General features: G+C 40.4%; 1 protein-coding gene across 2 annotated transcripts in view; it reads right to left on the reverse strand.

The window, feature by feature from the left end:
• Nucleotides 1–13,431, reverse strand: part of LOC138959727 (uncharacterized) — a 67,190-nt gene extending 53,759 nt beyond the window's left edge. The window contains exons 1-2 of one of the 2 annotated variants that reach the window (XM_070331324.1): nucleotides 13,295–13,431; nucleotides 4,962–5,288 (exon numbers count right to left, since the gene is read on the reverse strand). In XM_070331324.1, coding sequence (XP_070187425.1) covers nucleotides 4,962–5,263 — 302 coding nt within the window. In that variant the 5' untranslated portion in view covers nucleotides 5,264–5,288; nucleotides 13,295–13,431. Of the gene's footprint in view, nucleotides 1–4,961; nucleotides 5,289–8,613; nucleotides 8,937–13,294 lie in introns of those variants that run through there. The other variant, XM_070331323.1, reaches the window with a different exon arrangement.
• Between the last annotated feature and the right edge of the window lie 211 nt (nucleotides 13,432–13,642).

Here is a 13,642-nt window from a genome sequence, read left to right on the forward strand (position 1 = left end):
TTTGGTCATGCACGAAAATGCACCAACATAATAAAATAACAATTGTGGGCACAGTGTTTTTTTCTCCCACATCTTATTAACTGTGTCACTAGAACATTGTTGTTGCTATATCAAATATCACCTTTGACAGTTCTTAATTTGACGACTTATACAGATCGTGCTCACTCATAGCTATAGATAATCGAAACTCAATCACAATCATGAAATCACTTTTAAAACAATTAGGTCGAAATAGATCACTGTGAGTCTTTTCCTTTAATTGTCATTCATTAAACGTTACATGAATCAATTTCTCTTCTTTTTTGATTCTTGATTTTAGAACGTTAGCCGGCTATCTGTGTCGGATTTCAATCAGTCACAATTTAATGTTCCTGACAATGTTCAGGTTACCTCCTGCAAAGTGAATATATTTTGCCAATAAAAGGTTAAAGCAAGTGATTCACTTACTATTAACTTCTTCCGATTTCTGAATAAAAACAGCACTATCAAAGAAAACCAATCTGAACGCTGAAAGAAAGTACTATCCTTTTTAACCTCTGACTAACAGTAGAAAGATGTGACAGCCAGTTAAGTGTCAGTAGCCTCTATGTTTTACGTTTGCAGCTTATAAATTCAACCCTATACAGTAGGACCCGTAATGACATGTAAATGCCACTAAAGTCACAAAAGAAGTAATTTCGTCTGCATTTCGGTCGTAATTTTCAAACGCATCGGGTTTTACAGACAGACATGTCCTTGTCGATCTGCTTTGGAGTTTATAACCACACGCATTCGTTGTCTTGCGGTGTCCTCGGTTTGAAGAGTTCCATTGTGATTCGAGTACCGTACGAACATCGCGACAAAGGAAGCGGAGAAGCTTCATTTACAAGGTAATGAGTATAATAAGGTGACCAATTCGGTCCGTGGCATTAGACTTTTTCTTCCCGTAAGTATCTTTTTCATCGTGGGCCGTACTGCAGACAATTACAAATTGCAAGGCCTCACTTTACCGTCACAGAGGAAAGCGCGAAAAAGTAATTTAGAAAAGGATAAAACATGAACGATGTGCCTTCCAACGCAAGTTAGTAACAAATACATGTTTATACCTATGCAGCCGATGTTGACATAAAGAAACGGCAGCCAGCACTCACATCAAACCTTTCACAAAGCACTCTCGCTTTCAGTTTGTCCAAAATCAGTCCAAGAACATCAGCGTACTTTAGCAAGAAATGTCACACTATTGCACCATAACAGCAGATCCACGCGGACTGCAAATGGAAATGACAACATGTTTCCCAGACTGAAATCTTTGATATGCTGGAACCTGCGGAGCCCAAGTGCTATAAGGTATATCCTCTGAGGGCACGTTTTTTCCCCATAACATTTGTTTGTGTTTTTCGTCAAGGCGTCATTGTGCAGCCTGAACTCGATCTGCACACTCTGATTGTGTTTAATTGAGCGAATAATCTCATGACGATAGTCCACCCAACATTATTGGGTAGAAACGATACAGAGTTTCTGACCCTCAGGCGGAACGACCTGGCTTTTGATGCAGCATTTACTGCACAGTTTATGGCTTGTTTGTTTAATCTGTTCGAGACAATTATCAACGGATGATTAGGGTCTTAACGGGAACGCTTAAAAGGAACGGACCCTCGGGGTATTCCAAGCCACTGTTCTCTACGCGTTCGATTGTGAAATAGATTTTTTTTCTTACATACTCTAGCATATCATCACATACATGTCCCTAATACCTCGTAGGTAAGCTTCCTGTGAGGACGTTAACGCCCCCCCCCCCCCCCCATCTTGTATTTCTTACATATGTCTTGATTTATTTAGGATATCCCATTGACATTTTGGATCAAAAGCAAAAAGACGGTTAGTGGTGGTTTTCGTTAGCGCTCTCTATTCTCACGGAAACAGAGCCACCGCCACCACCAACATGAATAACAACGAAGAATCGTCGACTAAGACTACGACGAAAAGAACAAAATAGCCTACAATATTATGTTGTGAAATCTGTTATAGTTCTTGGGCAACAAAAGTATTGTTTCCGGAGAAGCAATCAGGAAGATTATGTTTTCTTTGTTTATGGTCATTGAGAAATTTCTGTTGCAGTGGGAAATGAATTACTCTTCAAACACCTATTAGGGTTCATGAACGTACTCCGCCGTATTAAAAGCACACTAGGCTGATACAAAACATGCCCGGTGTAATTATTTTGCCGGCCCAGCAAAGCGGTTACACCAGTTCTGTTCTAGTTAATAATCATGCACACTATTACCTGTTGAAAAATAGTAACACATTTAGTGTCCCATTGTCGTCCCCACAATTTCAGAAAACGAACCGATTTTCAAGTACAAGCTGCCCGCTTTAATATTGTATTGTATATTTTAATACAAATAACACCTTTAAACTTGTTTTCTTCTTCTTATTGTTTTAATTTTTTTTATTATTATTATTATTATTTTGTTTTGATTTTTGTGTGTGTGTGTGTGTGTGTGGGGGGGGGGGGGGTTAGGGGCATATGTAAAAGGGGTTCTGCTAACCTCATTGTAAAATGTACTAAGTGTCATGGCTGTTTCACGTTAGTTTAATGTAAAGGGCATATTAGTTCATGCCCTTACAGCATATCGAGCACACTACCATAATATGCGCGGTAACAAAACAACAACATGACAGAATTTCTTTAAAGCAACCAAAAGCACACACGCACCGAAGCACATTTTGAAGTACTTAAGTGAAATGAGATGACCATAATTTGAATAGAAATGTTCCGTTTCAGAGCACTTCGTCATACCCAGGAGGAGAATCACAAAGAACGCACCAAGTCACATAATCGATTAATGCATATGATTATTGGGTGTCTTCGCAAATAAAATGATAGGTTTCAGGAAAACACATTTCAAAACATCCTAATTCAAAATGATGTCTATCTCCACAGACACACCAAGGCTCTTAAATGGGTTAATCATATCCTTCCGTTTGGACATAATTCCATCCAATGAAATAGCAATGTAGCAGCCCCTGCACGAAATGGGAGCTTTTTGTTGAAACTGTTTCGCGACTAATAAAAAACGCTGGCGCTGGACCCGAGTACTCTTCAGACTGGCTCGCTCCCCCAGTATGAAAGTTTTTTGTCTTGTGCACGTGGATTTAAAAAATAAAAAAATAAAAAAAATAATTTATTTATTTTACACAATTAAAAAAAATTATTGAGTAAAATAAAACATTAAAACGTTCATAATAAACAATAGTAAACAAGAATTAAACAAGAATTAAAAAAAAATTTGACCGCCCATGCCGGGAATCGAACCCGGATCACTTGGATTTAAAAAAAAAAATAAAAAAAAATAATTTATTTTACACAATTAAAAAAACTATTAGAGTAAAATGAAACATTAAAACGTTCATAATAAACAATAGTAAACAAGAATTAAAAAAAAAAAAAATAGACCGCCCATGCCGGGAATCGAACCCGGATCCCTTTGGCCATAGTCGGAAACGCTTTCCTCCAAGCAAACAAATCTGACATTCGCCAGTGAACTCAAATGCCTATACTTCTCGCGCAGTGGTACACGCACGCAAGTAAACAAGAATTCTCGTGCTCTCTGTCTCTCTTTCACCGAGACCAAACCCTGCATTGTAATTTCTTTGCCGAGACCATTTCCCCACCCGTTGTCTGGCTTGCACTGAAATCATGCTTTTCTCGTCACTGCGTGACGTGTTCGCCGCTCAAGTCTCCCCTTTAGTTCAGGCTGTTCGCAAAGCGACCAGCCTCCCACCGCAAAAACTCCCACCGTTAAGAGTGGCTTTTGTGTTTTTTGGGGCATTTAGGTCCCAGGTAACATTATGAAGTTTTAATACGATCAATCGGACCTATTATCAAGTTAGTGTATCAACTTTTGAACGAACTGCGCCCAGTAGTTTCCCAGCAATAAGCTGTTAAGTCGAGACAGACAGACAGACAGATACACACACACACACACACACACACACACACACACACACACACACACACACACACACACACACACAATTAAAGTCTGTTGGACCCTAGTACTGCGTACTCGGGGATAACTTCATTTATATCAAACTGGCAAACTAGGGCAGTAAAAAATAGGTGTAGATTTTAGATTTTAGATCTAAGGGTTATGATGCTCGTATTGCATGTACAATCTTGAGGTTATCTACGGTAATTGACAAAATCGGTTACACGAGAAAAAGAGTGTCTTTAAGTGGGGACATTAATCTGTCTTTGTTTAGTCAACTGCACATCTCACGCTCGTAACGTCATATTCTGCACAACACGACGAAACAGGACACACTAATTGATGACGATGCACACACTTGCCCATGATAATTGACAATCAGTAATAACGTTTCGCTTTGTTTAACAACTTGATCAACCGTGATTACGAAACGGCCAGTTACATAATGCATGAGTTACTGGGTAGACAAAAAAAGATTAATGACTAAAATTGATGTATGGTGTTAATAGCTTAGCAACCTCCATAACACTTGGGCACAGTCACAAATGTGTACCCTCATAGCAACAACAGCGCTCCTACCCCCCTCCCTCCCCCACCCCCACCCCCACCCCCCACAACTCATATCTTCAACTAGAAGAAGTACAGTACAGCTCACAAAAACGTCGCTTGCGCACGTTGGGTTTGCCCGTTGCTCTCTAAAACAACTTGTGTACGTTCAACAACCTACCAAGGAAAATTAAGCGGCGTCTAGACACAGAATGTCACTCGCATTAGGGCAGGACATTGACTGTAGGATAGTTTCTTTCAAAAGTTCCTGTTTCCTGTTAAGGTAAGAAATCTGGAGCCAAGACAGTCGCTGTCAGAACAGTAACACGATTAGGAATTCTTAATCCGTTTGACAATGTTACATGATTGAAATGTTTTGCACAGTTCAAAACACACAGTCAACCAACCAAGCAATCAACCCGGCAACCAATTAACATCACTGACCTTGACCTCTCCCTTTCAAAGAGCTGAGTAGCCTCCCGTTGCAACTGTTGACCTTTGCCATCATCGTCACAGATCCTGCTACCACTGCTGCTCTGACCTCGTGTCACGGGTTTGGGCATGACCGGAACTTTCACAGGATTTCCGGCGGAAAGGTTATCTCTTGTCTGGGGTCTGCGCATGACCGGAAATGAGATCTGACTTTTGGCGGAAAGGACTGGGATGGTATGTTCTTTTTGCAGTCGCCATTGGGTTGCTGCCCCTTTTTCTGGCGGCTCCACAAACGTAACGTGTCGCTCCATCATCAGTGAATACAGGTCAGAAAGAACTCTGCAAAACACCACGCAGTCGTGTCAAATTATCAGTCTTACTATTGCGAGTATATGCATCTCATCTCTGATTGACCGACTGAAAATGACAATCGCCGAATGCCCTTGTAAGTCATGTATTTTTTTTTGTTATCGCTGACATGCGTGTTTCTTTCTTGTGTTGATGTTAGTGCCTAGATGACGGGTACATTGTGTGAACAGTACATGTGGTGATTTTTGTCCGTATGGTTAATTGTTTTATGTAGGTTGTACATTTAATTGTTCTATTCTGTATAATTATGTTCTTTTGTAAAGGGCCTAGAGCCATATGTTAGGCACTTAACAATGTCCAGTTATTATCATTATATTATTATTACATTATCTTCCTATCATGGGCGTCAGACTCGTGATTCACATGCAACGCCATGTCATGCAGAGCTTCTAGTAGCGAAACGAATACGCATTTGATAGCAGAAACACGACCAGTGAAAGACGAACTCCTGCTGGATGCGCTTGGATTGCTTGTTTTGCAAGTTAGCGGTCTGGTACGAACGTTAAGTACCGCCACAGGTCACTCTAAAACACAACTTTGCACTTGTCAATACGCCCAGTCACTCTTCAGGCTCGAAACGAACACATCTAAGCATGGACCACAAGGGGTATGCGGAAGCAAGCAATCAAAGAAGCAAATCACACAATAAAACCAAACGTGAGACAGGCAAATAAACTATGCAGTGAGTGGGGAGACCAAAAACTAGACACACTAAATCAAACACAGACTTAATTAAGACTCAAAGACTCAAGACCTAAAAGTTTACTGTCCTTATAAAAACAAGGAAAATTGCCATGCAGTGTCAGGCGATCAAATAATAATAATAATAATAATAATAATAATAATAATAATAATTGTCAGTAAGTACTGGTGTCACATGACTGATGTGAACCAGTTGATTGGCTAATGGCGATGCGCTTAAATCTGTTAGCGCACTCTTGGAGTGCGCTAACTTTTCCACAGAGCGTATTCTTACACCCTTTGCCAAAGCAAGACTGTACTCTCATCCTCAGAATTAATTAATGACATGTAGCTTATATTCTTCACTTTACCAAAAAATAACCATACATTTCCTGCAGCTCAAAGCAGAAGGTTTTTTTCCTGACAGATCGCAGGCGCCTGTGCCACACCACTGATCTAAAAATAGAAGCGGCTGTATCTCTTCCACAAATGGTCTCTTCTCGTTTTGACTTGCAAAGATTCTTCTCATATGCCGTGTTAGTGGCATGTAGCTTATTAACCACATTACTAAACAAGGAACTTAGTCGATAAATATCGACAGGGGGCCGACAAATGGTTTAAATGGGAAATGTGTGTATATGGGTGTGGGTTTGAAACAAACAAACAAACCAACCCATGTGAACCCCGGGCCGCAGGCCTTCGATGTAGTGATTGAAAAAAAAGGATGTTCTCAAATGGTTCAATTCTCATTTGGTCTGATTCTCAAATGGTACCGGTATACTCCCCCCCCCCCCTGGCCGCAGGCCTAGGAGTAAAATTTTATAGACACTGACCTTCTTCCCAGGGGTCATTGACCCAGTTTTAGCTATGAGAGGTGGTTCGCCCAGAGGCTGTAGAGTATACTGGGGCGGTCTCTTTGATGTCTTGAGAGGAAACTTGGCCAGGGTAGTACATGCACCAGAACTGGTGGACACCAAGGACAAACATGAAATCGAAGCAGTTTGCTTTCAGAGGGAACGGTCGTCAGCAACTCAAACTTCTCTGTTTTCTTTTTTTTTTTAAATCTGACTTTCTTTGTGGCCCCCTGACTCCGCCCCCCTCCCTCTGTAAGGACCCCCCTCCACAAGGACCGATTTTTGTCAACATTTTAAAGGTCGCTAGAGAGGGGTTCCACTGTATGACCTAACCGCTACTGGCAGACGGCCTCAATCTTCACGCGCAAAGACGAGATTAATAGGTGCTCGGTTTTAGTATTTTGAATTACATTACATTAAACCTTTGTTGGGTTTCATGGTCATGGCAACAGCCATAATAATATTACATGATGTATAATATCATATTTCAGCATATGTGAATTACATGTCATCATACTAAACTGTCATACATTTTTATTCCTACATTATTCTGATTGATCACAACCAAACCTACTATCATTGGACACATCCAAATGCAAGCGCCTGTTCTTGACAATTTAGATCAGTGCAATTTCCTGGGTCGGGCTTTGCCACAGACACTCACGGTTTGGCCTGTAGGTAAAATGTACAATGTATTTTCTGATTTGTGCACAAAAGCTTTTTTTCTTTTTTCTTTTTTTTAACATAACAATGTTTAATGTCACTGTATGTTTAAAAGACCATGGTCATATTTGTAAAAAAAATGTTAAATTAGAAAATAAATAACATTTTGGTTCATGATTTTTCCTACACCTGTGCTAAAAATAAGAAATAAAAATGTCGGGTATATAAGTCACTCAAATACAGCTAGGTATGAATGGCTCGGTTTGAGTTTGTTGCAGTTGACCCTGCACAAAGCGACATATCATGTTTTTGTTGAACAATTTTGACGTCACCCCTCCCATAGGGTGACGTATTTCACAACTTCCTGTGTTACACAAACTCTGTGATGACCAATTTTGACGTCACCCCTTTCACAACTTTCTACAGATGAACAATTTTGACGTCACCCCTCCCATAGGGTGACGGATGTCACAACTTCCTGTGTACACAAACTGATGACGTATTTCACAACAAAATGGCGCTGCCCATGGTCAACCTCGAAACTATCCGTATAGAATGGGGGCGTCCTCGCCCCCATAATGATGAGTTAGTATACAATTCCCAGCGGCTAACAGAAAACACAAGTGTTATTCCGATAACGTATTAGCTAGACCAGCATTTGAAAGTCGACTCTGTTATAGTAGACTACACTGAAATACGACTGCATCAGTTCAGTAAATGAATGGTTTCCGAATTATTATTTCAAGGCAACAACAATCGGAATCGAAAACGTGTAGGGTTAAGAACGTTCGTACCATGTATAAAACTTATTACCAGCCTGCCTCATGCGTGCAGACGATCGCGAGCAATTGTTGTTTTTGAAATGAGACTGCAGTGCAGTGCCGTGGTTCGATTGCCCTAGCCGCCTAGCAGACGACATAAACCCCGCAGCAAATTAACATGTTGGGCAAATGTGAACAAACAAACGATGGGGACATAATAAGGGGTTACTCCGGAAAGTCATCACTGTCATGTCAAACAAACCAAGCACGTGAGTATACACCTTACTCATTGATACTCTTAGATACACGCAGAATAAATTAGCAGTGTGTCCTTACCGAATTCTTCGGAGCTTGAGTAACGTTGACCCGGTACCGTGTCCGGCAGATTTCTTATGCACATTTATTCTAGGCATTTTTGTGGGCCAAATTAATCTTTGATTAAAACAATAACAGAATTTGGTTTTTTTCCAAGGTGAGAAAAGACACACTTCAATGAGAATGCAAAACAAAACAAACCAAACTGAGCATTCTATATCTGACCAAGCGGTCACGGGTAAGCAAGCAGAGTAAAGGGCAAAAAATACTTCTGCACAGAAAGTTTACTAACTTGAATTCACAACGACACATGGGGGCAAAGCAAATCGCAACACATGAATAAGCCTTTGGTAAGTTTTCGGTGACAGGTTATTTGTTGAAAAGCAAATTAGCAAAGCACCCCCAGGCCCAACAAAAAAGCGTAACAAATAATAGGCCCGCCCCGGGTCAGGCCACCAGAAAAGGTGCGAGTCTAGAAAAGTGAAAGGCTGACTTCTGTGAGAAGGACTGGTGAGGTTAGGTGAAAAAAGTAATAAAGAGTGCGACAACTGCCCTCTTTTGTGGTGCAAGACCTTGTGCTCTACTTTTCTTTGGAGCTAATTTGTTTACACGCCATTATCCTTGGTCTACGTTTACCGTTCCTTTTATGTAACATAGGTGGAAACACAATTAGCATAAATATATGTGCAAAAAATTCCCACGTGAAACTCCACAAACTAGTACTTGCACATGGATTGTGCATGTGCTGCTCTTACATAGTGGATAGGAACTCGTTTCACCAAAGTCAAAACATGAACAGACCTAACTGTTTATGTCCGGAGACAGATTATCTTGCAAGGTGTTATTATGCAATCGCTGAGGATGTACATTTATACAGAAGCTCCTGGTCCAGCTACAGCCACGTTCACAAACTATGACAACTCTGGCAAAAAAATGGACACAAATTGGACAATTGTATAAGGTTAAACACACGGCCCCAAAAAAAGATCAAGCATCCAAATGAAAAAATGGCAACTAAAACATAGACACGGGGCAAAACTTGGACAAAAATTGGACAATTGTATTTTAAGGAAACACACGGCCCAGAAAAAAGATCAAGCATCCAAATAAAATAACAAGTCGCGTAAGGCGAAAATACAACATTTAGTCAAGTAGCTGTCGAACTCACAGAATGAAACTGAACGCAATGCCATTTTTCAGCAAGACCGTATACTCGTAGCATCGTCAGTCCACCGCTCATGGCAAAGGCAGTGAAATTGACAAGAAGAGCGGGGTAGTAGTTGCGCTAAGAAGGATAGCACGCTTTTCTGTACCTCTCTTTGTTTTAACTTTCTGAGCGTTATTTTACCCCAAACATATCATATCTATATGTTTTTGGAATCAGGAACCGACAAGGAATAAGATGAAAGTGTTTTTAAATTGATTTCGACAATTTAATTTTGATAATAATTTTTATATATTTAATTTTCAGAGCTTGTTTTTAATCCAAATATAACATATTTATATGTTTTTGGAATCAGAAAATTATGGAAAATAAGATGAACGTAAATTTGGATCGTTTTATACATTTTTATTTTTTTTTACAATTTTCAGATTTTTAATGACCAAAGTCATTAATTAATTTTTAAGCCACCACGCTGAAATGCAATACCAAAGTCCGGGCTTTGTCGAAGATTACTTGACCAAAATTTCATCCAATTTGGTTGAAAAATGAGGGCGTGACAGTGCCGCCTCAACTTTCACGAAAAGCCGGATATGACATCATCAAAGACATTTATCAAATAAATGAAAAAAACGTTCGGGGATTTCATACCCAGGAACTTTCATGAAGATCGGTCCAGTAGTTTGGTCTGAATCGCTCTACACACACACACGCACAGACAGACAGACACACATACACCACGACCCTCGTTTCGATTCCCCCTCTATGTTAAAACATTTAGTCAAAACTTGACTAAATGTAAAAAAGTCAACTATAAAACGGTTTATTTATCAAATGATAAAGAAAGTGTGTGCTTGCTAATATAAAATGCACTCTTGTGTATGACATAATCGCTAATTCACATCAATATCAATTTTATTCAAAGTAAATGTATATGTTCAGAGGTATCATATCACAAGTTTGGTACAACGACGTTCCACGGCATTTCTACAACACTGTACACGAATAATGAAGAGTAATGTACATTTTAAAAAGTGTACTACAATATTACCGACTGTCTTGAATGAAATGTACAGACAGTACTATCCATAATGTTCTGATCGATTTTTAATATACGCTATTTGTATTTTCGATCAAATTATGACATTTTACACAGATTTTGACAGTCATTGTTCACCTCGACCGCTAGCTGACCAAAATAATTATGACGTTTTACACAGATTGAGACAGCTAATGTTATACGAGACAGCATTAGCGGTCGAGGTGAACAATAAATGTCGAGATCTGTGTAAAATGTCCTATTTTGTTTATCCTGCATTTGTGAGAGAGACCACTCATGAGATATAACAATATCGTTTAAACCACTCGTGTGTATATCATGGAAATGTGGTCGTGTCAAACTAGACTGGCAAGAACCTGCTTTTCCACTGCTTATGATGCCAAGGTCACCGAGATAAACGTCATTTTGGAAACACTTTTGCGCGTGCTGTTTCCCCTGGAAGAGTTTTTAGAACTAACACGTCACGCTACACTTTCTAAAGTGACGTTTCTTTGCTTTGACGTGAAAGATTGCACGAGGTTTGGGAAAAGATCGAGGTTCCAAAAGTAGCGTCTTCAATGTGGACGCCTCGACTGCAGGACGTTTTTAGTAAAATACACGAAAGAACAGTATGTAGGATAAACAGAATACTGCATGGCTTGCTGTGTCGTACCAGATTACACTCGTGCAAATCTGGTACGACACAACAAGCCATGCAGTATTCTCTATGTTTCAATCGAGTTTAGTTATAATTCCTTTTAACGATTGAACTCACAAAAACATACACTCTTTTGTAGTCTCGGCCAGCCGCCGAAATATAAGTTGTCGTGGTCCTCTGATGTCAAATGGCTGAGAGAAGTGAAATTCGATGTTCAGTCGATACATTAGCATTTATCCTTGATGGATAAACTTCCAACAGCATCAACGCTCCAAGGAGTCTGGAGTAAATCATTAAAACATCAACACAATTCCAGAGCTGTTCGCATCTTGAAACGGTATTCTGGAAGGACAGGAACGCTGAATCTTTCTATTACACATTCTGGTTTAAGAAATCATGCGTTTACTTTGAATATATCCACAGACAAGAAAGCAAGTGCGCGATGCGACATGAGTCACATGGCAATCACAACAGTCAACGCTGTCACATAAAGGTACCTCGCCATCTTAAATGGCTGTGTTTATGGCAAGGAATCAGCATTCAGCTTGTTCAAAATACTTGGTCAATATGCCACTAGGCTTTCAATCAATCTCTCGGCTATAATTAGGCATGGTGTGTTTGTGCTGGGATGAAACTGATTTCAGGGTATTTGTTTTGTATGTTTGCTTTCACTCTCGCGCTTTAAAGTTGTTGGTCGATTTTGTCACCGTAATATGGTTTTGTGGGGTTCTAGCTTTACCATTCGCCAAGAATGAGCGGCCGATTTCAAAACGTGGGGACCTACGTCATAGCTGCAGCACTGGAGCACACACTTTTCGCGAACCAACAAGCCAAGCTATGGCCTGGTAATAAATTCTGGTTTTTGATAATTCTGGGGTGGGGGTGTCTAAAGGGAAAAAAGGGCATGTAAATGATAAAGAGAGGAGGGTAGTCGTGAAATAGGGGCATTGGCTTTGTGAAAAAAGACGCTGAGAAGAAAGAGAGAGAAGAAGAAGAAGAATTATACAGCTTACGATGGGACTAGAGGGGGGAATTGAATATATATTGAATGGGGATCGAGGGGCTGCATGATGTTGAGGGGAGCTAATGGTTTGGGAACAGAGGGAGAAAAGGGAAAGTCTTAACTGATGAAGGTAGTCTACCGTTAACAAAAACATAAATATGGTGAGAGTAAAACCTCTTGAGCAAGACATCTTATATGGTCAAGTTACCTGCTCTGACTGCGCCTCATATCTGAATCACTGTCTGTGTGAGCTCGGCAACTTATCACTGAAGGGGCGCAATTAGTAGGAGTGAGCTAATACGTTGCGAATGCGGTTACCTCCGCTGTTCCAGCCCGTCATATAAAAGACTGAGAGAGAGGGAGAGAGAGAGAGAGAGAGGGGGGGGGGGGGTAAAAGAGAGGGAGAGATACAGGCGGTGGGGTATTTGCATCCGCGCGCGTGTGCATTTCTCTAGTGTAAGTGTCGCAATGTGTATGTGTGTGTGTGTTTGTGTGTGTGTGTGTATGTGTTTGTGTGTGTGTGTTTGTGTGTGTATGTGTGTGTGTGTGTGTGTTTGTGTGTGTGTGTATGTGTTTGTGTGTGTGTGTTTGTGTGTGTATGTGTGTGTGTATATGTGTGTGTGTGTGTGTGTGTGTGTGTGTGTGTGTGTGTGTGTGTGTGTGTGTTTACGTGCGTGTGTGCGTGCCTCTATTCGCCAATGAACAGTGTGTTGCTTTAAATAATGTTTCTATCAGACACAGTGTAGCTAATGCGCCGAGCAATCAATTCACATTAGACAATAACAACGAATACAAACACTTTCTTCTTCAAAAATGAAAATAAAAAACCAGCATGCTTACCTGCTTCATCACACATACAGTCCTTTTACACACATTTCAAATAAACCACTGTCTGTTGAAGTCACACTGATTTGGAATAAAGATTGGTCAGTCATTGTTACAAGTTTAACAACCGTTACATAACGTGCAGTACTGACGGTATGGACTGAACGGGTCTTTGGTATCTGGCTGCCCGCAACAGACAAAGGGGATCAGACGGGTTTCTGCGCGAGATTGCAGATATACTAACTGCTTTAAAGTTACCTTCCTTTCCGCGTAGACCCTCTTGTCAACCTCAACTGGTCTGTCCAGGATTGTATATGTATGGAATAAGACCATCCTTCCACTCTAACACATACCCAATATCCA

Source organism: Littorina saxatilis, linkage group LG2, assembly GCF_037325665.1.
Source record: "Littorina saxatilis isolate snail1 linkage group LG2, US_GU_Lsax_2.0, whole genome shotgun sequence".
In the NCBI taxonomy this organism is placed as follows: Eukaryota; Metazoa; Mollusca; class Gastropoda; order Littorinimorpha; family Littorinidae; genus Littorina; species Littorina saxatilis.